The sequence below is a fragment of the Tribolium madens genome, unplaced genomic scaffold (genome assembly GCF_015345945.1).
Source record: "Tribolium madens isolate multiple individuals breed KSU strain unplaced genomic scaffold, Tmad_KSU_1.1 Scaffold_96;HRSCAF=242;Tcas5.2_LG5, whole genome shotgun sequence".
NCBI classification, from domain to species: domain Eukaryota; kingdom Metazoa; phylum Arthropoda; class Insecta; order Coleoptera; family Tenebrionidae; genus Tribolium; species Tribolium madens.
Window position 1 is genome coordinate 6,670,233 of NW_025401068.1, and position 27,821 is coordinate 6,698,053.

The following is a 27,821-nucleotide window of genomic DNA, read 5'->3' on the forward strand; positions in this document are numbered from 1 at the left end:
AATGAATCATTTAATATTAAAATCCTGTTTTGAGATTTTCCTCTCAACTTTGTAATCTTCCAATATAGAACGTGTTTGTTTTATTAATTACGATTCTGGACCGACATTTTTGAAACCGCTGGAAGCTCATCTTCAGAGAGAGGGAAGTTTACGGATTTAGCACATATATAAAGGAGATGATTACGAAACCTGAATTATTTGTTAATTTACATATTAAAGGTAGTTCAAAAAAGATAATTTATCCAGTGCCGAAATGAAATCTACGATCGGGGCGGTAAGTCTTTAATGCCTTATTTTTTTAATATTTTTGAAGTCTTTACATTAAATTAAACTGAAGGACGCACTTAACTAATTAACTAATTAAATAACACAAAACCGGATATTAAATGATGCGCTTAACACGAACTTGAACTCTGAGATTTTTTTTTTATTTTTCAGATCGTTTTATTTTGCGTTTTACCTCAATTTTTTTGCGAGGAAATTAGATTATTAGATTTAGAACCAACCGACGCGCAACAATACATCGATAAACAAGACACAAGTCTTAAATATGCCCCAAAAATTGATTCGAATGTACCGGCTGTGAGATATTTGGGGAATGAGCCTCATAATGTCCTCGAAGATATTTATTTGGCCAATCAATATCACGGTCAAGATGGCTTAGGAGGGTACCTTTATGGCTACTCAGTACCTGATATTGCAAAAACTGAAAAGAAAAAAGCTGGTGGCGACTTGCGAGGGGCATATAACTACATCGCGGGAAATGGACAAGAAATTAAAGTACATAATTTTATATTAAGTATAATTTTTTTATTGAAAATGTATCACAGGTCGAATATTGGGATGATGGTACTGGATTTCATCAAGTCGATAACGTCCCAAAAGTTCTCCCGCAACAAATCGAGGATACGCCCGAAGTGAAAGCTGCAAAGGAAGAGCATCAAAGACTCTGGAACGAACAAGCAGAACGAAATTCGAGACCGGTTGCGTAARTTTTGATTCGATTAATTAAGAAACAAATGAATAATGTTCTTTTAGAAGTCCTTATGACAGCCATGGAAATTATGCTGAAGGACCATTGTCACCTCAGGGTCAGAAATTACCACAACAACATTTTCAACAACAACAATATCAACGACCGTCACAAGGGCAAGCACAACAACTCGTGAGTCAGTATCAACAACAAAGGCAGCAATATCCAAATCCGGGTCAAAATGTTCACTATCAAGGGAGTCAATATCAACCAGAGCAAACTCAAAATGTGAATAAGTATCAGCAGCCCAGTGGACGTGGAAGTCTTGCTGGAAGCGCTGGACAACTTGGAGGAGGACAATATTCCGGAGGACATTCTGGAAGCGCTGGGCAACTTGGCGGACAATTTTCTGGTGGTTTGGGCCAAGTTTCTGGAAGTCACTCTACAAGTTCTCGACCATTTACTGGAGGCGTTGGGCAATCAGGAGGACAATATTCCGGAGGACATTCTGGAGACTCTGGGCAACTTGGCGGACAATTTTCTAGTGGTGTGGGACAAGTTTCTGGAAGTCACTCTACAAGTTCTGGACCATTTACTGAAGGCGTCGGGCAGTCAGGAACTCATTTGGGAGGTTCTGGACAGTTGGGAGGCGGCCAATTTTCTGGAAGTTCAGGGCAACCAGGGCTTGGTCAATTTTCTAGTAGTCACACTGGAAGCGCTGCTTCACAGTTAGGAAGTGGGCAATTCTCCGGAAGTGTCGGACAATCAGGACTTGGTCAATTTTCTGGCAGTCACTCTGGGAGTGCTGGAAGTGGGCAATATTCTGGAGGTTCTGGGCAATATGGGAGTGGACATCTTTCTGGAAGCGCTGGACAGTTAGGAGGTGGTCAATTTTCTGGAAATGCTGGACAATCAGGAAGTGGACAATTTTCCGGAAGCTCTGGACAATATGGAGGTAGACATTCTGGAAGCGGTGGTCAATATGGTGGAGGTCAATCGAGTGGTGGTCAATACAGCGCATCCAGTAGTCAGTTTTCCAGTCAAACATCTGATGGTCAGTGGTCTGGCGAAGGTGAAGGCAAATACAATGAAGAGGAGGAAGAAAAAGGTCCTCCGAAAGGATTCTTTTACAGTTTCGACTATCCTGTCGGGATCATAGTGAAAAAAGACGGAGGACCCATACAGAAACGCGAAGGCGACTTAAAAGACATCTACGCCACGAACAAGGCAAACTTTGAACAGCAACTCCAACAAGGACATTCCATTGGTTCTAGAAGTGCTACTGGATATTTGGTGGTTTAATTTGTAGAAAGACTAGTTTTAATTTTTTATAATTTATTTATGAATTTTTAAGAAAATAAATAAATGTGTTTGACACCACATGTGTTTTTTTACGGATACATTGGAATAAAATTACTAACAGCATTTTGAAACGGATTGTATGGAGCCATAGCACCCACGTTTTTAACTGGCATTAGGACGTAATATTTGAACGGTCTAGGAGCAAATTGTGACGTAATCCTATTAAAGAACGGTATCTGTTGTATCCAATTTCCGAAACCATTTGTGAAATTCATAAATCCGGAGGAGATTCCTTGACCAACGTTAGCAACATTTTGCCCAACACCCGAAATCGTATCGGGGATATTAATTTCAATGGGAAACCATTCGGACGACTGGATCCAACTTCCGATAATACCCACTTGTCTCGGATCTCTTGCCGGAACGTACCTAAAATATTTTTGTGACTGAGGAATTTTTTCAAAATTGAAAAACGGACCGTCCAAAAGCACCAAAACACCACAAAGACACTATAACCAAACCAAAGCACTTCATGATTAAAAGTGTTATAAAATCATTAGCCCGGTTTGCCATGCTAAATATGTCGTTAGCCCACCATGGTGAAAAGCAAATAAACGAAGGAAGAAGCGTTCGATGCGTGCTCGGGTCACCGCGAATAACGGAACTCTTGCATTGCAAGATCACTCGAAATTGATTAATTATCATAACTCGTTGCACTTACCTTCTTGTTTCCGGTAATGATTTCAAAAAACTTTTCCGTCGTGTCTGGCAACTCTTCGTACTCGTATTCTTGCGTCGTCGCATCCTCGTGATGTATGTCTTTGGTCACACTTTCTGTAACCAGAGGCTGATATGCAGTTAATTGCTCTGAGGGTGATAAAGTATAGATTGGTTTCTCCCAAGTAGGTGGCCGACTCAGATCTTCGTGGATATAATTAGAATTCTGGCTTTGTATTCGCTGCACGAAGTATTCTATAATCGGAGGGAATTTACTAACAGTGCCGTTGTTAGGACCCCAGAAGAATCTAATTGCTGACATTATTACACTAGGTCGGGGTTGTGTCACACGGTAAGCTGATACCAAAATCAGGATTGAAAAAAACACGAAGATTTTTGTACACATGTTTACCACATGAATAACTGTAAACTAATGAGACAACAAGAAAGTGTGTTATAATAAAAGTGGAACAAGATTTTTTTGTGAATCTTAAACTATAGATATCTAAGAATAACCACTAATTGTGTGAAATATAAAGAAAATGTTAACTAATTAGAAAAAACTGAATGGATTGTTAGATTTTGTTTGTGAGCCGATAAAACTAAAAGGGGTGATTTCAGTGGCAAGTTCCGTATTTAAACCAGAGGGTCCAAACCCACCACGATCTAGAAAAAGTAATTAGCAAGAATAAACAAAATTAAAGAAAACTTACGAGTCGAAACATTTAACAAATCAAAACTAAATTCTAAAAAAAAAATACAAATTCTTAGTTTGCTATTTCAATGGACAATAAAATTTATACCATCTGGATTTTTGTCAGCATTTTCGCCGCCAGTGGTACTAAAAGTAGGCCCCGTTTCCATCGTAAAACTTGCATTGTTTGTCAGATCACTTACAGCATTGTCGCTCTAGAAATTTGTTATTTACATGTTGAAATTTTGTATTAATTTACTACCAACCCCGGAATTTCGAGCCCCAGTTAGTTCTTCAGGTTTCAGAAAAGTATCATTTTTGAAAAGGAAAGAATTTCGGAAAACATTCATTTCGACTTTTGCAGTCTCGGCTTTCTTACTCTCATCACCAAACAACTGGAAATTGCTTATTTCTTTTGGTGATTCTGTTTGGAAAGTGACCGTCTTTTTCTTTGAAGAAAAAAATTTCGAAACATTTTGAACATTAGTTTCATTTTTCTCGGAAAATGTCTGACTTGGGGGTTTTAAGATCGAACCGGTGACACTTTCTTTAGGAGTTAAATGTTTCTCGACTATAATTTTGCTCTGACTCATCTCCACTTTGGGAGTTGGTGCAGCAATTTGGGAATTGCTTTGAATTTCTGGACGTTTTTGTAACGACGGATTCGCTTGTTTTTGGTTTTGTTGGGATCCAGTTTGCGAACTTTGAGACCCAGGAGGAGTGAAGATTGTTTTAGTTTGGACTTTTTGCGAGTTCAGAGAATTGGTTGAATTAATTTGGAAAGAATTATTTCGTAGTGCGTCTTTTTTTGCCGTCTCCATTATGTCTTGCATCTTTTTACGTAAATCTAAGTTGGGTTTTTTGACCGCAGGTTTGAAAATTTGAGGTCTCATGAGTTTTACGTCCAAAATTTTGACTTTTGAATGGTCTTGACTAAAATTCAATATATTCTTAGGTGAATTTATAGACGTCAAGCTGCAAGGAAGGATTTCTTCTTCAAGGAATTTTTTTAATTCATTGTCACATGTTGACTCGCTGTTTTCCTTAACCGCTATTGGATTTTCTGATGGTTTGTTATCAATCTTAATTTGAGACTTAGTTTTACTCTGTTCCGACCTCTTCTTTTGTTTCACTAAATTCGAATATTTATTTTAACAAATTTATAATGAAAAGATGTTTACCTGCTTCTGACAACTGAAGATGTTCCTTTAACAATTGCTGTTCTACCTTTTTTTTTGCCTGGACTTCTAGACGCAGTTTTTCATTTTTGTGATAAAGGGTGTAAATTTTAGCAAATTTGACCACCGCTTTTTGGAATATTAGTTTCTGAATTTTGCCAAACTCTTTTTCTTTGCGTTCTAAATTTGCAATTTTTACATTCAGATCCATTTTCTCAATTTCAAGTTTTTTCAATCGAATTTGTTGAGTGCGCAAATCTTTATAACTTTGGGACGCATTTTCGTAAATAGCTTGATAATCTTTAAGTTCGTCATTATACATTTCCAAAGCCTCGGCATACTTTTTTCTCAAATCGTTAGCTTCTTGTGTTACACTTTCTTTTAAATATTTTTGCAAGATAACAGACTGCTCACTCGCTTGTAACGTTTGTTTTTGTCTAAAATTGGATTGTTTTAGAAAAATGCATTTTAAATCTGCAAAATTTACGTTTTTAGAGTATTCGACAATTCTTCCAACTGGTTTTCCAAATTATCATTTTTCTTTTTTCTTTCAGCCGTAGCTGCTTTTATATGCGAAATCTCATTTTGAAGTTTTTCTATCTGCTTTCTTATGGCTAAAATGTGAATAAATTGTAAAAAAAATAAGATTTTTGGATGAAGCAATTGTTACCTATGCTGTATGCCATGTTTTCCCAAATTTTTTTGTCTCGCTCGCTCACCACTGATGAAATTTTATTTAAACGTTCCATATTATCGCTTTCAATCATTTTCACCAAAAACTTTGATAATTTTCAACCAATAATCACAATAATTAACACTAAACTTGACTTTTCTAGAATTGAAAACAAAAGAATAATTTTACAGAAAGGCCAGAGCACACCTTGCATTTATCAAAAAACATTTTTTAACTCTAAAAAATAAATTTATTTGAAGTTAATTTGTTAGAATACTTATTTAGAGATTGCTAATGAAGGGAATAATAATACAATTTGGTCAAAATTTATATTTGTTTAAACAGTTTTACAATTTAATTAAAAGTATCGGTGAAGTATTGCCAACCTTGAAAAACCTTACAATTGGCTTGAAACGATTAGGTACTACGATAAATTATTATTTATTTTTATTTGTGTGATTTCTGAAATTTTAATGAAAAATATTTACTTTTCAGGTCGAGTCGTTGACTTTATACGGGTTCAAGGTCGTAGATCGTTATTTTGGCAACTTATATAGGTAATAAAAAATAATATTCGGATTTTGCGCTACCGAAAGCATCCGAATTTATTCGAAGTGCGACCGCAGCGACACGTGGTTGACGGTGATTGTGGTTGTGGTTACAACGTATGTTTCGTCCAGCTTTTTATATAAAAAAGCAGATTTTGGACAAATTCAACATTTTAACAGTGGTTTAACACGTGGACGAGTTTCAGAGAGACGGTTACAACACAAGTAAGAATTTTTATTCACAAACCTAATCATTTAAGTAGATGACGCAATAAAAGAAAGATTTTAATATTAATTGCATTTTTTAATTATTTTGTGTCTGTTTTATCACAATTCAATATTTTTCTTTACAAACACGTTTTGGTAATTTTGTTCCGCCCAATATTTAATTGTTTTAGCTGTAATTTTAATTTACCGGCAATTTTTTAATTAACAGGTGATACGAGTTTTTGAATTATTGAAACACCTTATTTGATCAGTAATTGTTACAAGGTCAAATTTATTCATAGATTCATACATAATTTGCAAAGACTTAATTTTGTGAAACAGTTTTCTGATTCTTGGTTACGAACCATTCATATAGTTTTGGCGCTAATATTTAAATTTCAGTGTGTGGAATTTGGGCTTTGTTTCATCCTCAAAATGGCAATATCCTTCTGAAGGATTGTACCGACAATGTAATGAAAATAAGACACCGGGGACCTGATGCTTCGCGTGTCGAGACAGACAAGCGAGTCACTGTAAGCATTTATTTATCAAAGTCTGGTTTTATCACAAAATAAAATATTTGTGTCTTTTTTTATTCTTTTTATAGAACGGTTGTGTGGCATTTCATCGATTGGCTATAGTTGATTGTATTTACGGAATGCAACCGATGCGACTTCACCAGTTTCCTTTAACTCTCCTAATATGCAACGGCGAGTTATACAATTGCAAAGAAGTAAGTAATGTGAAAGTTGAGTTTGGTCAATAAAATTGTTTTTAGTTGGAAAAACAACAAGGTTTCAAATACGAAACTTATTGCGATGTTGAATGCATCACTCATCTTTACCACAAACTTGGTATTGAAGGTTGCGTCAAACATTTGGATGGTGTTTTCGCTTTCTGTCTCATAGATATGGAAAAACAGAAAGTCTTTCTGGGGAGAGATCCATACGGAGTACGTCCCTTATTCAAACTGACGAGTTCGGACGGAATGTTGGGTATTTGCTCAGAAGCCAAAGGTATAATCGGTTTGGCGAGGGAAGAAAACGGTGAAAAGAAAATAATCAAACCTTTCACACCCGGAACTTTCGAAGAATACGACTTAGTAAAGACAGGAGGTGTGAAATTAGTACGGAAACATACCTTTCATCAGCCTGGAGACAAACCAATTTTTCAACCTTTCGTTTTGTACGAGGAGCTTACACACGATCCTTTGGAAAACATAAGAAAATTGTTAACAACGGCCGTAAAGAAACGTTTAATGGCAAACCGTAGGATTGGTTGTTTCTTGTCAGGGGGATTAGATTCATCTCTTATTGCCTCGCTGCTGGTCAGAGCGGCGAAAGAAGTGAATCTTCCGTACAAAATTCAAGTCAGTTTTTGATAATCTTTAAAAAAAATGTAATAATATAATTGCAGACGTTTTGTATCGGGATGAATGACAGTCCTGATGTGATAGCCGCACAAGAAGTGGCCGACTTTATCGGCACCGAGCACCACGTGATCACTTTCAGCGAAGAAGACGTAGCTCGAGTCCTTGATGACGTTATTTATACTCTCGAAACTCCCGATATAACCACAATTAGGGCGTCAATTCCTATGTATTTGATTTCGAGATACGTGTTGGAGAACACTGACACTACAGTTCTCTTCAGTGGAGAGGGCGCTGATGAGCTTTGTCAAGGCTACATCTACTTTAGAGATGCTCCAAGTCCGCAAGCGGGCCACGACGACAGCATCCGTCTCCTTAAAGAGATCTACCTTTTTGACGGTTTGAGAGGCGACAGAACTACTTCTGCCAGTAGTCTTGAACTCCGATTACCCTTCCTCGACTTACAGTTTACTCACTATTACCTCAGTCTTGACCCGAAGTTGCGTCAACCGAAAGATGGCGTTGAGAAGTTTTTGATAAGATCGGCGTTTGACAAGACGGGAGTGTTGCCAGATCGAATTCTTTGGAGACACAAAGAGGCTTTCAGTGATGGGGTGGCATCTAAGAAAAAATCGCTGTTTCAATTTTTGCAGGAAATTGTAGAGAAGAGGATGCCCGAACCGTTCGATTTAGAAGTTGCGAAAAAGAAGTACCCGCATTGTACTCCTAATAGTAAAGAGTCGCTTTATTATCGCGAAGTTTTCGAAAAGAGTTTTCCGCATGCGGCCGAGAAGTTTATCCCGTTTTATTGGATGCCGAGATGGGTCGAAGGAGTCACTGATCCTTCGGCGAGGTTTATCAAGCACTATGCAGCTCCTCAGAAGTGAGCAAAAGTACAAATTTGTAAATTATAAATAAATAAAATTTTCTCGAATATTTATTGTTTTATTGTCGTGTCTTGAGATTTTTTCATTTTAAAATTGACAATAAGCCCGCGCAAGGTGTCTCTGATATTAAACTTGGACTATAAACCCCGGCCTTAAACCATAAGGAATTTATTCTTTCGATATAATTAATTAAGCAAAGAGAGAGAGAGAGAGCAATTAAAATTTGGGCATCGTCGTCGATGAGTGTCTCATGTCGCTTTCTCGGTTTAATTTCTAACTTTTATGATTATTTCGAAAGTGAGAACATAGCAATTTCTAAATTAACTATCGCAAAGATTGACGAGCAGGGCCGTCGAAATTAAATCGGCCAATCTGGGGTGCAGGTTTGGAGGTGCTCCTGCTGCGGAATAGCCGTGGTACAGTGGGGCTGGCGGCAGCAGACTGTACCGGCTAAATTGGTTTGTGTGTTTTTATGACTGTGTTTTAGTGCCGGCCCCGCGCGCGCCTTGGATTGCTATTGGGTTAACAGGACGAAAAGGAACGGAGTCATTCATAAGGAAGAAGGGATCGGCGAGTTTCGAGACTTTAGAACAAATAAGAAAAAAAATATATAAGCGAAAAATAGGAGAGAATGTCTTGCTTTGTCAATTTAGTTGACAGTCTAGTATTTTACTTTTTTATTGTGTAAAGTAATAAAAATAACAATAGACATGTGTGTGTTTAATTTCGAGAACAAAAAATTGGAATAATAAAAATATAAGTGGTATGTCGATATGTCGTAACATTTTTTATTGGTTTTGATTATACAAGTAAATAAATTCTGTGGGTTGAAATGGTTGTTGAAAAGATGTGCTCGTCCAATGAAATAAAAAGAGGGTTTTGATCACCTAAGCACTTATTGATAATTTTTTTGATTCAACATTTGATTTATTGATTGATTTTTTATGCAATATGTACATAAATAACGATACTGATTATTCTAGAATCATAATTGTATTCATGCATATTTTTTCTTTTGTATCGAATTTTTAAATAGCTACAAAAAATAATTATTAATGGGAATTGACTGTTTTACAAAATTGTTTTCACCAACGAGAAGCTTTAGAAATATTTATTTTAGTATAGAAACATTTTTCGTAGGAAACAGCGCATAACTTTCATGAACAACACTGTTATTTAAAACTGCACAACACTGATAATTTAAATTTTCTGAAATTGCTCAAGATTTTTTCAAATGTGGAAAGAGTTACTTGGAATAGTAGTTCTTTCACTCGCACGTTTCTACTTGATAAAATGTGTGATAAAATAATCTTGCGCTCGAGTATTTTCGGTTGCATAAAACCAATAGATTTTAAAGATTTGCAAGAAATTTGGGTATGCCAAAGCCAGTCAAGATTTTTTTGCTAAAATTTTTACGAGTAATAAGAAAACAAACATATTTAACAGGTGTAACTCTTAGAAACATAAATTCAGGAAGTGAATAAAAAAGTTTGCTAGTCAAACATTTGTTTCGAAAGTGATTTAATGTAAATCAAATATTTTTCCTATAACTTTGTTTGATTTGTATGTAAAAACACATTTGGCATTATTTAAAAGTTTGTTTTTAGAAAATACGAGTAGGTATAGTTATAGCAAATGTAATTTAAAATTGAAATATTAAAATTTTCTCTTATTTATTTTTTGCGGTAATACGAGTATCTCGTGATATTCTCAAGCAACTTATCAATAATAATTGTATTTATTTTGTACTCAATGTTAAAAAGTGCTTTTGTCAACTAATTTAAGTAGATAAAGTAGTCTTTTATCGTCTAGTGAAATAAAGTAATTTTTATCTACTGTTTATATTTTATCAACTAATTTCATTATATAAAGTAGTTTTTAATCGTCTAATGAATTAAAATAATTTTTACCTACTGTTTATATTCAAGAAATTCTGGTAGGTGAGTACAAAATTAAACGAAATATTATACTCGACGATAAAGATTGTTTATCTACTCGTGAAAAAAGTCCACTCGTGACTTCGTCACTCGTAAACTTAACCTTTTCACTCGTAGATAGACAATTTCTTTATCGTCTATAACCATTTCTCAATTAATATAAACCTTTTATATTTACAAAAATAACAGCAGATAAAGTCTTAATTTTCATTTTCTCTGTTCTTTGATTGCTTAACTCTAAAATTCGAGCTAGGCCCTAAGTTTTGAATTTATTTTATAGTTATTTATTATACAGGGTCAGTCACAGGAGAGATAATGAAAATTTTTTCGTCGTGTACAATATAAAATTTTATTCAATCCTCACTAATTTTGTAGTCAATTTAGTCGATATTTATAAATGTCAAAGTAAAATTCAACAATGAAATCTAATGTCAAAGATCGTTAGCAACTAACAACCGCAGATATACAACAATGGATGTATTTTTTTATCATCTAGACGATAAAATTTCATTTTAACATAAAGAAAAGAGTAGATAAAATTCAATTTTAACATAGAGGATTGAATAAAATTTTATTTATTTTATTAATTTATATTTATTATTTTTATTTGAATTTTGTTAATTTTATATTCTTACGGTTGTTTATTTTATGAATTATGAATATTTAGTGGGCATTTTTTATTATTTTAAAAAATGATTGCAACTACAAATGTCTTCATTGATGTGTCATTTTTGTAGAATTTTATAATCGAGTTTTACCAATGTTAGTGCAAGACTAACGCAGGATATATTTTTTTAATTTGTATGATTTGTTTGGTGACGTGTAATTAAACTACATTTTAACGATCGAGTTTTTTTCGTTTTTTATGCTCATTGCGTCCAAATCGTTGTTTTAAATTGATAACGATTTTACAGCTCTGAGATAGATAAGTGAAAATGATATTGAGTTTTATTTTTGATTTGAATTGCTATGTGTTTTCTTTTTCGAAGTTTTATCGATTTAAAAACCGATTAAACTTTCAACTTGTTCAAACACAGTTGGAAAATATTGAGATTTTACTTGTGTTTCCTGTTTAGATATTGAAATATTTTTCTATATTTTAACCTTTGCACAGCATACTTGGTTTGCTCTTTAGATAATTTGAAATAATTTTTCGCTCCACTTTTTCGACTAACTATAGTGTCCGCTTTGTTCTTTGTGCCTCGGTATATTTATAGTGTCCCTTTCACCTGAGACATTCGACGACTATCCGGAAGGGTCCATGTGTGTACAACGTACCCCCATTTCGTCCGCTCCACCCGCCTAATAAAATAATGAAGGCGCTGAAGCGTTTCAAATTGTCGATGGCGTCGTCCACGTCTCACTTTCGCTCTAAACCCGCCGAATTCCTTTGTGGATAACGCCGTCGCTGTGCTAGGTGTGTAGTGCGGTGGAGAGAGGCTGCAAGGGTGTAAAAATAAAATAAGAAAATTCAATCTAGTAGCCCCTACGCAACGTTTAGCTTGCATGCGGGAGTTGGGGACCTCGGGGGATTCGGAACCGATATTTCGACACGTTGCAGTCCTTGAGAGTGTCCTTGAGAAGAATTAACGCGCCAACGACGCTAAAATGGACAAAAGGGGGCGCCACCAAAAAGATAATATATTTGGCAGTCGCAGACTTCATTTAAATGTGAATGCGAATGGCCTTTCAAATTCTGCACGATGCTTTAATATGAGAATCGTGAGATGCGTACATTCCTGCGGTGATGGCTTTTGCACGCTGGTGAGGACACAAAACTACATACATATTCTTAGAATTTTTGATTTTGGTGGACCGTTGCGTTAAATTCTTGTTGGTGCAGGAATTTTGTGGAACAATCGGGTCATTTAATTTGTATGCGTGCGAATTAAGTGTTGTATATTTTGTCCGAGGGGTTCATAAAGGCAGTGGAGAGGATTAGCACCTTTATGAAGCTTCTCATTTATGAAACTTTGAATCTACTCTTAATATTTATTCACTCTTTAATAACAACTACAGGCTTTAAAAATTACATTCATTCGCGAAAACAATGATTGTTTAATTTAAGTTTAAGTGGTGTTAACACAATAGAACGCAGATATTTATCAGAAGAGAGAAATGTAACAAAAGATACTAATGTATATTATATTCTTAAATGGTTCTCAGCTTTATGAATATAGTGATTGACAACGTTGATTTTTTATGCCAATTAAATGTTTTATTATCCCGGCGCATCCACCATTTTTTGTCGTATGCCACTTTGGTTTTATTAGAATACAATTTTCCCCCACTTTGATACATTTCAACTGGTATAGTTGGTTGCATACAGACATATATTTATGTGATTAGAATACGACGCAACGTATGCGCGTATTAAGGGTTGTATAACTCTTCGTATGATATGGGGGCAATTATCGTCCGAGTTAAGAGGAAGAGGAAAATGGTGTGCGTGTGTTAAGAATGCTAGTTGATAGTGTTCCATCCCATATTCGGGATGTGATCCCGTTAACCTATTAAGACGATATACTGCAAAGTGAAAATGTAAGGTGTAGGACGTGGTGCGGCGGTCTAGGGCGATATAACGTATAATCCCCGAGGGCACCACCGTTTAAGACAAGCCACTCAGTCCGCTATCGAGAAGAGCTGGTGGCATGACAGACGGGCCTATGCGGCCCCATTCACCGGATCCAATTAAACTATTACACTTCTCTCCTCTGGACGGCCCTGCACATCAAGATAACGGGCGACGCATTATTAGTGGGTTGACCTGCCTAGGCTGGGGACGCCTAATATCAAAGGGACCGAATTAGAGCGAGCCGCTCTTCATGCCACACATTCTGAGCGCGAATATAGTACATTACACTTTTCTTCAATTATTTCACGTTTACGACAACAAACACGGCCTCTTTTACGAAATAAAGAAATATTTCGAGTCAAACTTCACTTTTTCTACTTTGAGTTTGTACCAAGGCCAGTACGAAACGGTTTTGCGTATCGTACTGGACAAAAACAGTGCTATTATACTAAAAAGAGGGAAATTCAGTCTTATAATGTTGGCGACCTTACCGTTTCTCTATCGAACAATCAGTGTCAATCGGTCTTACGCAAATCAAATTAATCAAATACTAATTTTTTTCTGTGTTTGGTTTAATTAATTATCGCAAAAAGTATTCAAAATTAATATTATGATTATAGTGGTACTTACTGCTACTTTTAAGACTTATGGGGTTAAGTAGGTTTTGCCGTCAAATTACTGAACAATTTTGGCGTGATCTCACAGGGAGTAAATTGTTCACCGTATTTGTCGCCAAGGTCCATATTTCTAGAAACGTACATTGCAAAACATCTTCGATAGCTTTGGAATTGTTACGAATAAAATAATGAGTAATAATGACGCCTCAAATTAATTTATGGTCACCTAGCCTCCGCGCAAATCTTGTCAACTGCCGCAAAATTTCCGACACTCTAAAATTAAAATTTTTTTGTTTAAAAAAGTGTAGAAAAATACTGTATGATATCTAATTTATAAGGCATTTTATTGGACTTACTTCTTTATGACACTCCTCGCTGCGCTCATCGTGTCCTAAACCCATGCGTGCGACAAAATGCTTTTTATAAAACTCGTATTATGATGTACGAGTATTCATCTAAAAATGTATGATTATTGATAAGTGATTACATATTTTGTTGTAAAAATGGTGGAGGCGCCGGGAGACAATATAAAATTTGAATTTATTAAAATGGTAGCGATTGTGAAAACGTTTTTGAGATAAAAAGATTTGGTGTTTGGGTGGCTCGGCCTTTGCCCTTGTATATTTACGGCGTTTGCAAAAAGTGGTAAGAAGGGATCAATCCATTTGCTGTTAAAAAAGCGATTTTTTGGTGATAAAGAGTGGAAATTCGTCGAATAATAAATCGCTAAATAATGCAAAGCAGGTGAAGTGCGATACGATGGCGAGAACGTATTAATCCGAAGGCATCTCATTGCCAATAACCCGCCATAACCCCAGATCCAACCCTCTATTATCCTTGTAACGAGTTCGCGTAACTTTGACCCAGATATTCATTCGGGAAAAGAATGAGATAAAAATCGTCTAGCCTTTAAGACGGGGTGCGCACACCCCATTAATATAMGAAGCGGGATGTCAATCATTGGAATGTATAAATTCGGGAATAGCCAAATTTTGAATAATTAAAGCCATAAAATTGACACGCATAGGCGAGAGCACGCCAAAAGCTGGTCCTTCATCTTATAAAATATTCACGATGTCTATAAATATTGACGAAAGTGCGTACCCGCTTTTTCCACCAGTTTTATAACAAGTGTTTCTCTTTTGCCTGTCACACTCGTATAACACGTCGATAAAAAATAACACTGAGGTTATCTACCAACTTACAGTTACTTGTAATACGAAATAAGATGCTATTTACGACCGGACCCTTCTCACCAGAAGACAACCCTTCGATGCTGCACCGATCGATAGCAGAAATTAAAATGGGATTCATCGACATTTTTATCGAAGATTTGCTTTTTTGCATTTGCTCTTAACCCACAGTTTACCCCAAATTCTAATTTTTGCAAAATGTGATTTAGTTATTATTATTAAAATATATTAAAATATGCAGGGTGAATCAAAAGTTTTGGAACATCTCTTAAATGGTGATAAATGACATTTAATTGAGTTAAATGTTCCTATAACAAAAAATTGTTTAAGCTTTTTTTCATGGTCTTTTAAAGGTTAGATTTTTGGGTTATTTTGGTCTTGTCTTATGGTGTACAAAACATTTAACAAACTAAATTCAAAATAAGTTAAATCCGATAATATTGGAAACTAAAGAGCTAAGGTATCTATTGTTAGAAATTAAACAACAAAACTCACAAACGCAGCACTTTTTATTACTCAAAATAATTACAAAAATTATCAATAAATGATAGCGGCAACTTGCCCAAGCGTCTCGAGAATAATGATTAATGAGCAACCTCACAATTGTAATGGCTTCTAGAATTTTCGAACAATTATTCAATAATTGTAGATTACCCAATCCTACCATAAATAATAACAAATCTTATTATTAATAAACAAGAAAACAAACAAACCCTCAACAACTGAAAAAAAAACAATTTTCCATTTCTAACACTACTTATAATATGATAATATGGAAATTGTCAGTTCTGTTTTTCTCAGAAACAAAGCTTGAAAAAATCTGCATTCGTTTTTATGCTTAGTTGAAAATTTTCTATCACCTTGCGCAAGTTCTAATTCTAAAATTGCGGATTAATAAAAAAAGTCTACACGTCTGCTGTTTATTCACCACAAATAGCTTTTAAAAGCAGAAACAAAATTTTGAACATATTCGTCACAATTTGTTTTGAACACAATGCCAAGTGTGTGTGCCGCTTAATAATCATTGCCTCCTCAACTTTGAAAAAATTAGCGTACGCGAAACCGTCTTAAAACAAATTTATTCCTGCAATATTTTTGAATTTGGGTGTAAATTACCAGGAATTATCTCTGTAAAAAGTCGTGAATATGAATCTCCCATGATCGTGGATGTTGATGTAGCAGACACGATCCGGAAATCCTCGAAAATAACCTAGAATTCTGACATATCTCATTTCAAAACTTTTGATGTTTTCCAGCAACTCGAACCTGACCTTTCCCACTGATATCCTTAAACTTTTCCAAACTTGTGAGGCATTTGAACCCTACGAATATAATCTATTTGCAAACTTTGTCTACATCTCCAGTCTCCTTTTTCCCATGTCTTCGATAATTTGGCTGGCAAATTAATAACATAATTTCAGCATTAGCATTAATTCCGTTCCACCCCTCAGCCCACCCCTCCGCATCCATTATACATGCACGGCCACGACAAGGATTCCCACTCTCCTCCATTTTCATGCACGCCTGTTACCGCAATCCTGGCAGCGGTCCTGCAGGACTCTAAACGCTAAACGGAGATCCTTCAGGATAGGTTGCTAAGGGACTCGCCAATTATTTCTCCGATGTGTATCTTAAACGTTTCTGCTGATCATTTTTGAAAAAGGTAAAATCGCGTCAGAGCGAAAAATGCGATAATTTCGTCATTTAAAAAGACGCTGAGAGGCTGCAGGAAAGTGGCGTTGGGCAGGATGAGTATCAAGTCCAAGTATAAGCTACCCGCTGGACGCCGGACTAGAGTAGAGGTATTGATCTTTGAGAAGGGAAAGTTTACAGCCCCTTCGTCCGCTCTCTTCGCCCCTCAGCTCTCGCACTGTGAAGTTTAGAAGCCCACGGCCGCTGGTCATTTCAGCCAGGGGTGGCTCGTCGCTTCTTTTGCATATTCGGAGGCTAAGCGAGAGGAAGTGAGGAGATGGAATGGGGAAGGCGAGTCGATACTGATACACAATTTCATGATTTTTGGAGGGTTGGCATGGAGTGACTAAAAACTGATCACGTGCAAGGAAATCACAAAATGAAGGGTTTTCCAAATTGTCGTTTCTTGTTAAAGAACTGAAGTTTTGATAACCACTCATAAGAAATAAGTTAAGAGAATCTAAAATGTAATTAAAGCTGTATTTTAATTGTCATTGTGTTAAGTCGGAAATTAAATTTGACTGAATCTAAGCAATTCTAGATAATAATTATTATTTTTTATTTTTCACAAAAATTAAACAAGATACAATTGATAATTATATTGTACATATTTGTGTACCAAAGACGTAAAGTAACTTTATTGTAGTAATTTTCCAAAGGACCAGAGTTATGTACAGAGATTTTGTAATTAAACTAAAAAATAAGAAAATATAGAAAAGAGGAAATATATTCTACATTTTAAAGCATTAACATCACAAAGAGATTGTATTTCCATGTTTTCTAGATGTTGGTGATGACATTTGCAAGATTCAATATCAACATAAAATCAGGCGAAAATACATTATTCTTTTTTTATTCTTGTTGATTTTTGTCTTTGGAGAATGTTACGACTGACTACTTTTTTGTAATCATTTAGTAATTTTAAAGTTAAGAAATTGCGTATCACATGCTTAATAATGAAATAAGGTTTTTCATAAAAATTGTCGTCAGATCATAACACGTCGTTATATTGGTTTATGAAATAGCTAAAATTTTTATAGAAACCCTGGTTTTACTATTTGACCACAACATTTATAACGTGTGGTTTTTTTTAAACTTGGAGTCAAAACTATCCATGAAAGTTTTATTGTAAACAAACCACCTTACTGAAAACCAAATTTAAATAAACACCCTTTATTTACATTGCTGCTTATAACTTCAAACCACAAATGTATTTTAATAATTAAATTAACTGTTATTAAAAAATGTCATTTTAGATTTTTTGTGAATAGTTGGCAGTAATTTGGAATGTATAAGTACTAAATGAAATATTAACAAAAATACTTAATATTGTTGTAGTAAGTTTCATTTATTGTTATTAGCACTCATTTAAACTTGGAAACATAACATAGATATTTTGTACTTTTTCATTATACCTGCATCATAATCCTAAATGAAAACACGCTGCAGTGTGCGTAATTTGTCCTTTATAGCACTCTGAAATTTTAAAGTTGTCTAGGTAACAAGAAATAATGAAATGTCTGGACCAATTACAACATGAAAAAATGTGCTTAACAACGTAAACTAGTAACCGTCTCTACGAAAACGATTCACAAACAACCTTTGATAATTTTATTGTGTAAATTCACATTTTTTCAATTCTAAATGGACAGGCATAATAAAAAATAGCGTATAACACTCGTTTATAAGCGCCTTTAAAACACTTACGACGTTAAAACCCGGCTTGCTTATAAACTAGTGTTATAATATACTATATTCTTTTTATCTCTATTTTCAAAATTGGAACAAATTATGGGTTATTTGCTACAGATTTACGTAACTACTGTAACACCATTTCTTATTAGAAAGGAATAATAAAGTAAAGAAAAAATGAATTTTTAATAAACTTATATTTATAAAAAATGCAAAAAAATAACAAATGTTATGTATGTAAACGTTAATTAATAGGATTTAACATTAGCATTAATTCTTATTTTTAGGTCAGTTTTATACAATTCATATTTTAAAAGAAATAAATGGATGGGATTGTGGTAAAAATAATAAAGAATGTAAACGTTTTTTTTCTATAGCAGATGTTAAACTATATCTTTATCAATTCTTTTGAGTATATAAAGCAGCACTTCAACTGCAAGGGTAGATAAAGTAACACTTTAATCGAAAGGGTAGATAAAATGTTTTAACTTATTTTATTCATTTAAATTTACAAATTTTATCATCCACAAGATGGAATGAAGCGTCCGATTTACACTCAAACGAATTGAATACAACATTTTATTCTTCGAATTAGACTCAACAAGGCTTAAACTTGCTTTAAATCCGTTGAAAATAATCTGACGTTTCGTAATGAGAAATGCCAAAAACTATTTTTTTTGAAATCTTATTGAAATCTTATTTTTTCTCTTAAACTTTAAGTCCTGCTATAGCAAAAAATGTTGTATTATACACGACGATAAAGATTGTTTATCTATTCTCATTCGTAGATTGTTTAATTTTTTAACTTTAATTCGTAGTACCTACTTGAATAAAAAATAAACATATACATGAACACAAAGATAAAGAAAAGGAATGAGAAAGTGAATACGAAACAATAAGCAAAATATTCACACATATTGAGAAAGCGTTACAGGAAAGTAAAAATATACCGTGGTTGTGAGTGTGACATTCTCGTTTTCCCTTTGTTTATTTGTTTCGCTTCCGTCCTAATGAGTGAAAGTTAAAATTTGAAGAGTGTCCGTTAAAATCTGCTCTTGCGGTCAGTTTATCTGTTTGAAATAAGCGATTCTATTCCCGTAATCGTGTTTGGGTGTTAGTTGGGCATTGAAAAAAGCGGAGGTCAACGTCTTTCGTGGCATCCTCTCTGGCGCTCCGTAACCGACGCCTGCATGTGCAGGCGTCTGCTTTCCTGCTACCTGAATATGCATCATGACACGCCGCTGTGCCTGGGTGGAGGAGAAAGTCCAGAGTCCGGAGAGTGAAAGTCCTGCGGGAAGTGTAAAGTGCGGGACGAGGCGGGGGCGCTCTATCGATCCCGGCCGCCCTCCCCGTAGTCTTAGCGGCCCCGCGGACAAGCTCGCGGACGGACACTCGGCCACTTATGCATTCATATGAGCCTCCCGACCGAATCGATACCAAATCACGCAGATAATTCCGACTCGAAATTATTTAAAGGCGGAAATGAAAAATTCATTGGCGCGAATTTGCCTTGATTGACGGCCCCGACGCGTCCAACGTCAACTCAACTTCGGCCAGGTGCTAAAAAATTAACACACCATTATGAGAGAGTGCGTTTAACACTCCGACAGGACGAGATTCACCCTCTGGACGGGTGGATAAACCGCCGCCGGCAACTTCGAACCATCCTAAAGTAACAAAGCGAAATGACAGCAGAGCCGCCCCCAAAGATACCCCGGAAAATGTGCTGAATTAACGCCGAATCAAAATTTAAAGCGGACACTACGCCCCACGCAATCGGGGTGAGGGGCTTTTGTGTTTCCAAAGTACACACACATTCGATAATTTCGATAGATTTACGCAGTGGAAAAGTGATTGAAAAATCGCAGGAACAAGTCCTGCTTCAATAAGATGGAAGCAGTGATGGTAAAAGTGATGACGGCGAACTTTTCACAGCCATGGGGAGAAAACCAATTGGACCTTGATTCGAATTGTTACGTTTGGTTCTATCCAAATCATTCAAGCAATATTCTTACAAGAAGTACTGACTCCAATCGATTCTCTGATTGTAGGACGAAGGCAATTTCGGAGATGACTTACAAGAACGGTCAGTAAAAACGAATAAAAGGCATTTTGATCAATATTTTAATATTAGCTAAAAGATTCTCTGTTTAATAAAAAAAAATATATATAAGTAAGAAGTATTCATTCTTTTTATTTTATTTGTTGCAGCGTTTTAATATACAGGATGATTCATGTAAGTACTAGCGTGATGTACTTTGGCTACAACTAGTAATACATTATTGGTAATTTACTTGATTCATAAAAGTTAATAACTTAACATTATGTTGTGGTCACAAAAACAAAAAAAAAACAAAAACGAAAACTTTGAGAAATTTGAAGATTCTATAAAGAGATATATTTAATTTAACTATTGTTATTCCGTTCAGAATGTCCAAAAATATAATTAAACAAAATCTTATTTAAATCTGAATTTTGAGTTGCATTTTAAGTTGACCAGGTTTGCAGTGTTATATGAATCACCGTGTACAAAATGAGTAAAAAATCAAATTATCGTAAAATTGACATAATTGATTTATGTATAAATGTGCAATGTTGAAAGTTATTCTCAACTAAAGTTTGTTTTTTTAAGGAAATGCCAAACAGTTGGCACCACTAGTAAATTCATTCATGGTAATTTTAATAAAGGAGGTTGGCAGATCCTGTTTTTTGAATTATTTGACAATGTCATTAAACGTCAACACAAAAATCGTCTAAGAACATTTAGAGACGGAACACCAAATAAAGGAACAAATTCGGTACCGCTAACAGTTCTTGGAAACGAATAATTCGCAAGCAGGAAGTTAGAAAAAGGGCCCCGTTAAAATGTAGACGCAATTTGTAATGCAGGTTTGCTAAACATTCACAATTTTTAACAAAAAATTGACAAGAATACAAAATAATCATGAATGAGAAAGAGCCTCGGAAAGAACGCAATTAAATTGGTGTCTTGTTCATCGTTTTTGAGGAACGAATTGAAAAAGTAACAATTTTGAAACTAAAACTGAAGAAGAATTTATAAAATGCATCAACTTTGAGCTCATTACAATTAATTACATAAAATTTATTGCCAATCATCATAATACCTACATGTGTCTTTATTTTTTCTGTATACAGGCTGCGCCAGAACTCGCGCCCTAGAGAAAAATGCCATATAAGGCATATACTAGGAACATGGAAAAAATATTTAAAAAATTATCTATAAAAATTTCGAAGTTATGAGAGTTTAAATTTTGCACTTTGACTCTATTTATTTCTGTTGGAAAAATAATTTTTCAAGTTTTTTTGCTATAGGCTATTAAAAGAGGAAACAAGAAAACTGTATGCTAAATTGTAACTCTGTTCAATGTTATTTGTGGCTTTTATTGGCAAAATTTTTGTACTTTTACTAAATAATTTTTTAAACATTTTTTCCATGTTCCTGATATCTTACCTTACTTGAAAATTTTCTCTTGTAGCAAGAACCTCATTTTTGTTCACAACATTGTACTTACTTGCAGTCTGTTTCTATCGATATTATTATCATTGAATTCTGTCTTGAGACCTTAGGTAATGTTGTCTGTCCTTAGGTATTCAATTACAGCGCTTTCAAAGAGCAAACAGGCACACAAGATTCAAAAAAGTGAAAATCTCAATTTCAAAACATAACCATAATTTTTTAACGAAATTTCTAGGGACAAAAACAAAGAGCAAACAAAATTTGTGTCTATGGAGACAAGTTGCTACCAATTTTTTCACCAAAATTTTGACTTGGTAATTTCCACTTAAAGAAAAAACAGAATTTAGTTAATTTATTTTGACTCTACATGCAAAATTTAACATAAAGAATGTCTTCAAAAAAGTAAACTATTTTAAATAAATATTTATGTAATTTTAACGTTAGTACCTACATCAATTTATTATCTATTACATAGTTAAATAAGACAAATTTCTTATTTTTATTTTCTTACATAATTGGTCTGGAGTTTGTATTTTATTTTGGTTTTGAGTGTTTGTAAACAATATCTTTCAATGTGAAAACAATGAAACAGAGATTTTTAAATGTTTGCGTGTATTTTGAAGAATGAAATTCGGTTGCGTCCGTGGTGTTGTAAAAGCTCGTCTATCTAGCACATCCATCTATCTGTCGTAGTCTCAAGCTAGAGTTGTTCCACAAAGCAAACCAGCAAAGGCCGGAGGCAGTAATGTAGTCCTGGATCTGAGGTATTGATTGAGCTCGGGCGATGTCCATTCTCGCAACCGCGCGTCTAAATTATGCGTGAGCTGAGTATATGCGTGGCAGGCGCGTCAATCCGGCGGGGGGCAGCGGGGCCGAGGGAACAGCACTATGTCTTGGACGCGAGAGCCTGCAGGACTTTGATGTTCACTCTCTCTCCCTCGTCCTTCGGCCACCTGCCGCCCCTCCGCCCCCAAACTCCATGCATGATTGAGAGCGCGTATTGAAATTGAATTCGCAGCGCTGCTGCCGGACCGTCGCTTGATAAGCTCTGCGTGGGTCACATGTCTTTTGAAGTCTCTACTACACTCTCTCCTTTACAAATATTTATCTTCTTCTACTTGATTTAAATTGTTTGTGATGGACGGATGCATTAAGTTCCGACGACGGGGCCGAAGAGGGACCGGCGCATCCACCAAGATGTATCCACAATCTACGTACGTCGTCGACGAATTGACGCGTCATGCTGTCACGACGCGATCGCGACAAAATACTCAATCATTTTTACAAGAAGGGGAAACTTACCCGAGTTGAGAAACATGATTGAAGAGGGTACAAAGAAAGAAAAAATGTAAATAAAGTAATGAAATTGTCACAAGAGGACGTTCTTCAACTTTAACTGTAATATTAAGCTGTTGCAGCAACTGTTTAAAATATGCTGTTAATTGAACTTTAATCTTATTTGTCATATTACTGCAATTTTGGTTGACTAACATGTAAGCGTGTTCAAGGAGTAACGAGTTGACTAGAAAACCTTTGAAATTCGAAAAATCACTGAAACAACTTTCAATTAACTTTAAAAATGAATTACAACATAATTCGTTTAATTAAATTTGACCAAATTAATGATTTGTCACTAGAATTAAGTTAACAACATTTAATAATGGAGAGACAGAACAACCTAAACTTTCTTCTTTGTTTATGTTTTTCAATGTAGTCAGCTTAACTTCATTCAGAGGCTACTTTGATCAAAAATTCAGTTGAACGCAAGGTATTATTTTCTTAGTCATACTGGAGTTTTTGTTGAAACAATCATCTGTTTATTCATTTAAAAAATTCATGAAAAAATGTTATTTCATAAATAAAACTGAGTTATTGATTGCATTAACAAAAATTAAGTTATATTTTTTAATGTAATTTAGAATAAAATACAATCAAGTTTATTCCCCATTCATTGATGTTCTTTTTATTAATTAATGGTTATTAGTTGATAGTTAGTATACCTACATTTTTCTACTAAAAACAAAAACAAATTGTTATTATTAATTAATAAAATTTGAAATGCCTGAAATTTTATGTGTGTTAATTATCTCAACTACACTTACCGCCAAAACTAACGGGACACATAAAATTTTGCGATTTTTCTCATTGCAATGTTTTTCTTATTCATTGTCGGATTTTGACAAATTTTTGTTCCGCTTAAAGAATGAACTTTGCAGAATATTGTAATTTAATTCAATAACATTTCTAGTTTTGTCTTGTAGGTAAATGTTATACCTAAAAGACGATAGCACTGTTTTTTTACTTATTTTTATACTGAGCTATGATGTGCCACATAAACAAGCTCAAGTTTTTACTGATTTCAGATTATTGCCCATAGTTTCTGAATTATGTACCACATTTTCCATAATTTTAATTCTTGAGACATGAGAGATATAAACCTTCAAAAAAAGCATTACATTTCCAATTTCAATGAATATTCGTATTTAGTAGGCCAAATGTGCAAACACGTTAAAATAGGCGCATGGAAGCTTCCAATAATTAACCGTTTTACTTGTAATTTTTTGAAGTTTCAAGTTTTTCAGATTTTTGTGTTCAAAGACGTAATTGGGCTTATTTGGTGGGATATGCCATAATTTTCGGTTTAACTACCTTTTCATTTATTTAGCCTACTTTCTAAACAAATATTTAATAACATTAGAAAAGCAACGTCTTTTTCAATGCTTCGTATCTCTGAGGCACCAGAAGATAAAATTTTGAAACAAATATTCAGAAAAGAACGGGCAATAATTTGTAAGTAAAAACTTAATTTTGTCTCTGTTACACACTACAGCTCACTATAAAAAAGTAAAAAAACTGTGCTCTCGTCTTTTAAGTATAACGTTTACAAGATAAAACTAGAAATGTTATTAAATTAAATTACAATATTCTGCAAAGTTCATTCTTTAAGCCGAACAAAAATTTGTCAAAATCCGACAAAGAATAACAAAAATGTGAAAAATCACAAAATTTTAGGTGTCCGGTTAATTTTGGTTGCCAGAGTACATTCAACTAAATAGTTTTTTTAGCAAAATATTAAACACAGGAACTACTAACTAAACTAAACTTTACATTTGAGAGAATCTAAAATTGGATTGAAACTAAAATATAGCTTAAACTAGCTTCATAATGTGCTAGAGTTCACTAAATTTAATTAAATTTAAAAATATACACAAAATTGGTAGTAGAACAGCGCAGAAACCGAGAAAAAATATTGGTACAAGGTTCATTGCAATTATTTCTTTGTTAAGATAAAATTACATTGTTGCAACAAATAAGAAAATCGTATCCAGTACAATGAACAAGTGACTTCATAGTTAGTTAGTTTTATCGAAATTCAAGATCCTCTTTTTAACATTTCCAACAAAATCGTTTCCAGGTTTAATTTGTTTTTCCTAGATTTTTTCCAAATTTAAGGATATGGATCGCAAATATTAAAATAATAAAATCGTTGTCATGATTAATTCACGGTGGAACACTTAATGGCACTAAAATTGACACCAAAACGTGTAATAGAGAGACAGGCTAAGAAAGCATTATGACATTTTTGTAAAGTCATCGTCAGTTTCGTTCCAATTCTAACTTTCCTTTTAAGTAAATCGTATCGAAATAGGCAACCCATTCTGCACCCAATCGAAGTTAAAGTGGGGGTTGTTCCATACTGCTTATCTAGAATCCGATACTCCACAGTTGTTTTTTCCCAAGCCTCATAATGGAGTGATTAGAACAGCGACTATAAGTAACCACCACGCGCTACCACCTTACAAATTGAAAACAAAATCCTTTTTCCTTTCTCAAGATCGCGTTTTCGCGCAAATAAAGTCGGGATGTCAGAACATAATTCTAAAATAACTAGTAAATTAGATGTCTAAAGCACTAATTGTACCGTTTTCAGTTGACTTTGGCAGGTACCACGCAGTGTTAGGCTGCTGCTCGATGCCTGCTCACCCGGAAATTTACTTTTAATTCGATGTAATTTGTCAAAGTATACCTGTGGATCATTAATTAACGAGAAAATTTTGCGACATTGCGCAAAAAGCGACGCAACGGAAATTACTAAACTTTTTCTCGAACGAAATTTGTGAATTTTCGAGTAATTGGTGTTCAAGTGACGGCTGTTTTATTTTTCTTGGGCGAGGTGTGCACGCAACGACATATCAACGAGCGCCCTGGCAGCCTTCAGTGTTAGTCTGGTTGCGTGTTCGGTAATAAGTAGGCGCTTTTGGAATCTGAAACCCATACTAAATCCTCTTCACAATCAAACTCCAACAACCAAAAAAACATAAAACTCGATAAAAGTATTGATAAAGCGTTTAAAAAGTCACCAGTGACATCAGAACTGGAGGTAATGCAGTAGTTATAGCACTTGACATGTAAGTCTACTACTGTCACTGTTAATAATCTTGAAACAAGCGGGTGCATTAATTGATAAGATTATTTAATCGCCGATTAACATACGCACAGTGTTTTTTTCTGTAGTAGAAAAAATATTCCATGCAACTTGAGCACTCTCCTCTGCCTTATTTCTTGTTTTTTTCTTTTTTGAAATTGTGGCAAATAACTAGGAAAGTGCATCGAATCGTCAAACGTCATTCACCTGAAAAGCATTAACAATGCGGTGACATTTCTTTTATTCTCATTGCATGTGGGTGGGTCTACGACAATATAGAGGAAACGAACAATAACAAAATTCGGTCTTTGTGTCGGTATTTTGCGAAAAACACGTCAGCAATTGCAGCGAAAATTCAAAAAGGACATCCGAATCGTAAATCATTTTTATAAAACAATAAAATTTTTAATACCTCTTTCGTCTAGACTAATTTTGTTACACTCCAAGGTTGCAACTAATATTGAGATTAGTATAGTCTGGTTAAAAAATTATTTCAGGTTTTGTTCGATGAAGTGTACTGCAATTAAATTGTCAAGTCGAGAAGAACAAACAAGAGTCAAGAAATGGAAAGAAAACAACACTCTGGTATTTACAGGTGAAGAGGGTCACAGGTAATTTTTTTGGCTATCTAAAACCAAAATTTGGGTAAATTTGACTTTCAGCTACTCGTTTCCATTTTTTAAACAAAAAGGTTCAAAATCAAATACTTTGGCTATAAATAATTTGAATTTGCCTGCCAATATACAATCGTTTAATACAGGATCGTCTCTTGATAAGTGGTCTAAAAAACGTCCCCGGTTGAAGTCGGCCAAAATTTCAAAAAGTCCGACCGAAGATGATCGTGACTTTTGTTATGATACACTTGAAACTGATTTGTCTCTTCTTTTAAACGATTCAGATGATCCACCGAAATCTCCTGATGATTCGCTTAAGAATCTCCAATATGAAGTACATTCAGACATTGAAAAACTTCTTCAAGAAAGTCAAAGGAGTGCCCAAGAAGAAAAAGAAGACAAAACAAAAAAACGAAGAAAAAAGCGTGGGAAGAAAACTAAAGATAAAGTAATTAAATTTTCTAAACCTCCAAGTCCTCAAACAGAACAGGTGATACGAGTCGACGTGACGTCAAGTGTTTGTAATGAGGAGAAGTACCTTGGAGTAAAGAAAATGGAGGAAAATAATAATAAAGACGAAATCGTCGATCAAATGATCGATGATAAAAGGAAAGAATTGAAAAGAAATTTGGAGAAAAACAGTGAGGAAATGTGCGACGAGGATTTTATTGTGAGGTGTAAACAACTGGCTCTAAGACAAAGACGACGACGATTGTAACCTATTTTTTGTATCCACTGTACAATAAAAGTATTATTATTATTACAAATCGTATTTTTATTGTGTAATTGGGTCATTCTGTGAAAGTGGAACAAAAAAAGCGAGATAGAACGAAGCAATATTAGGGTGTAGCGCCCCACACGCGACGGTCCCAGTCCTGAAACTTCGATCCCGACCTCTCCCAACTCCCAATGAAGGTAAAGGATGAATCCCATTCATTTTTGTGTACAACTCGGCAAAAACTGGGTCCCAACAAAGTTCGCACTGTTACGTCAAATCCCCACCCTCGAAACTCTTCCAAACAATAAAATATGACCGTCTCGTGTTCTTC

At 34.8% G+C, this 27,821-nt stretch overlaps 4 protein-coding genes across 10 annotated transcripts; 3 read left to right on the plus strand and 1 right to left on the minus strand.

The window, feature by feature from the left end:
* Positions 1-123: 123 nt before the first annotated feature.
* Positions 124-2,353, plus strand: LOC123013710 (keratin, type I cytoskeletal 9-like). 2 transcript variants are annotated; one of them, XM_044412429.1, is made up of 4 exons: positions 124-274; positions 439-780; positions 831-988; positions 1,039-2,353. In XM_044412429.1, the coding sequence occupies exons 1-4, from the start codon at positions 254-256 to the stop codon at positions 2,273-2,275; spliced, it is 1,758 nt and encodes a 585-aa protein (XP_044268364.1). In that variant the 5' UTR covers positions 124-253; the 3' UTR covers positions 2,276-2,353. The 2 variants fall into 2 exon arrangements, with proteins under 2 accessions (XP_044268364.1, XP_044268365.1); XM_044412430.1 differs by having other exon boundaries at positions 1,042-2,353.
* Positions 2,292-6,093, minus strand: LOC123013708 (microtubule organizer protein 1-like). The gene is made up of 9 exons (XM_044412428.1): positions 6,026-6,093; positions 5,535-5,696; positions 5,352-5,478; positions 4,868-5,301; positions 3,953-4,818; positions 3,796-3,901; positions 3,706-3,738; positions 2,997-3,658; positions 2,292-2,704 (listed from the first exon to the last, which is right to left on the minus strand). Exons 2-8 carry the CDS (start codon positions 5,629-5,631, stop codon positions 3,546-3,548), a joined length of 1,776 nt encoding a protein of 591 aa, XP_044268363.1. The 5' UTR covers positions 5,632-5,696; positions 6,026-6,093; the 3' UTR covers positions 2,292-2,704; positions 2,997-3,545.
* A 56-nt stretch (positions 6,094-6,149) lies between these two features.
* LOC123013711 (asparagine synthetase [glutamine-hydrolyzing]) lies at positions 6,150-8,597 on the plus strand. The gene is made up of 5 exons (XM_044412431.1): positions 6,150-6,310; positions 6,695-6,825; positions 6,900-7,025; positions 7,071-7,661; positions 7,709-8,597. Coding segments are annotated over exons 1-5 (1,689 nt in total). The 5' UTR covers positions 6,150-6,309; the 3' UTR covers positions 8,549-8,597.
* Positions 8,598-20,183: 11,586 nt separating this feature from the next.
* Positions 20,184-27,539, plus strand: LOC123013164. Of its 6 annotated transcripts, none has more exons than XM_044411542.1 (4): positions 20,184-20,340; positions 20,466-20,490; positions 26,656-26,769; positions 26,821-27,539. In XM_044411542.1, coding segments are annotated over exons 2-4 (786 nt in total). In that variant the 5' UTR covers positions 20,184-20,340; positions 20,466-20,488; the 3' UTR covers positions 27,491-27,539. The 6 variants fall into 6 exon arrangements, with proteins under 6 accessions (XP_044267477.1, XP_044267476.1, XP_044267480.1 ...); XM_044411546.1 differs by lacking the exons at positions 20,184-20,340; positions 20,466-20,490 and adding exons at positions 26,191-26,533; positions 26,584-26,605; XM_044411541.1 differs by lacking the exons at positions 20,184-20,340; positions 20,466-20,490 and adding an exon at positions 25,975-26,141.
* The last annotated feature ends 282 nt before the right edge of the window (positions 27,540-27,821 follow it).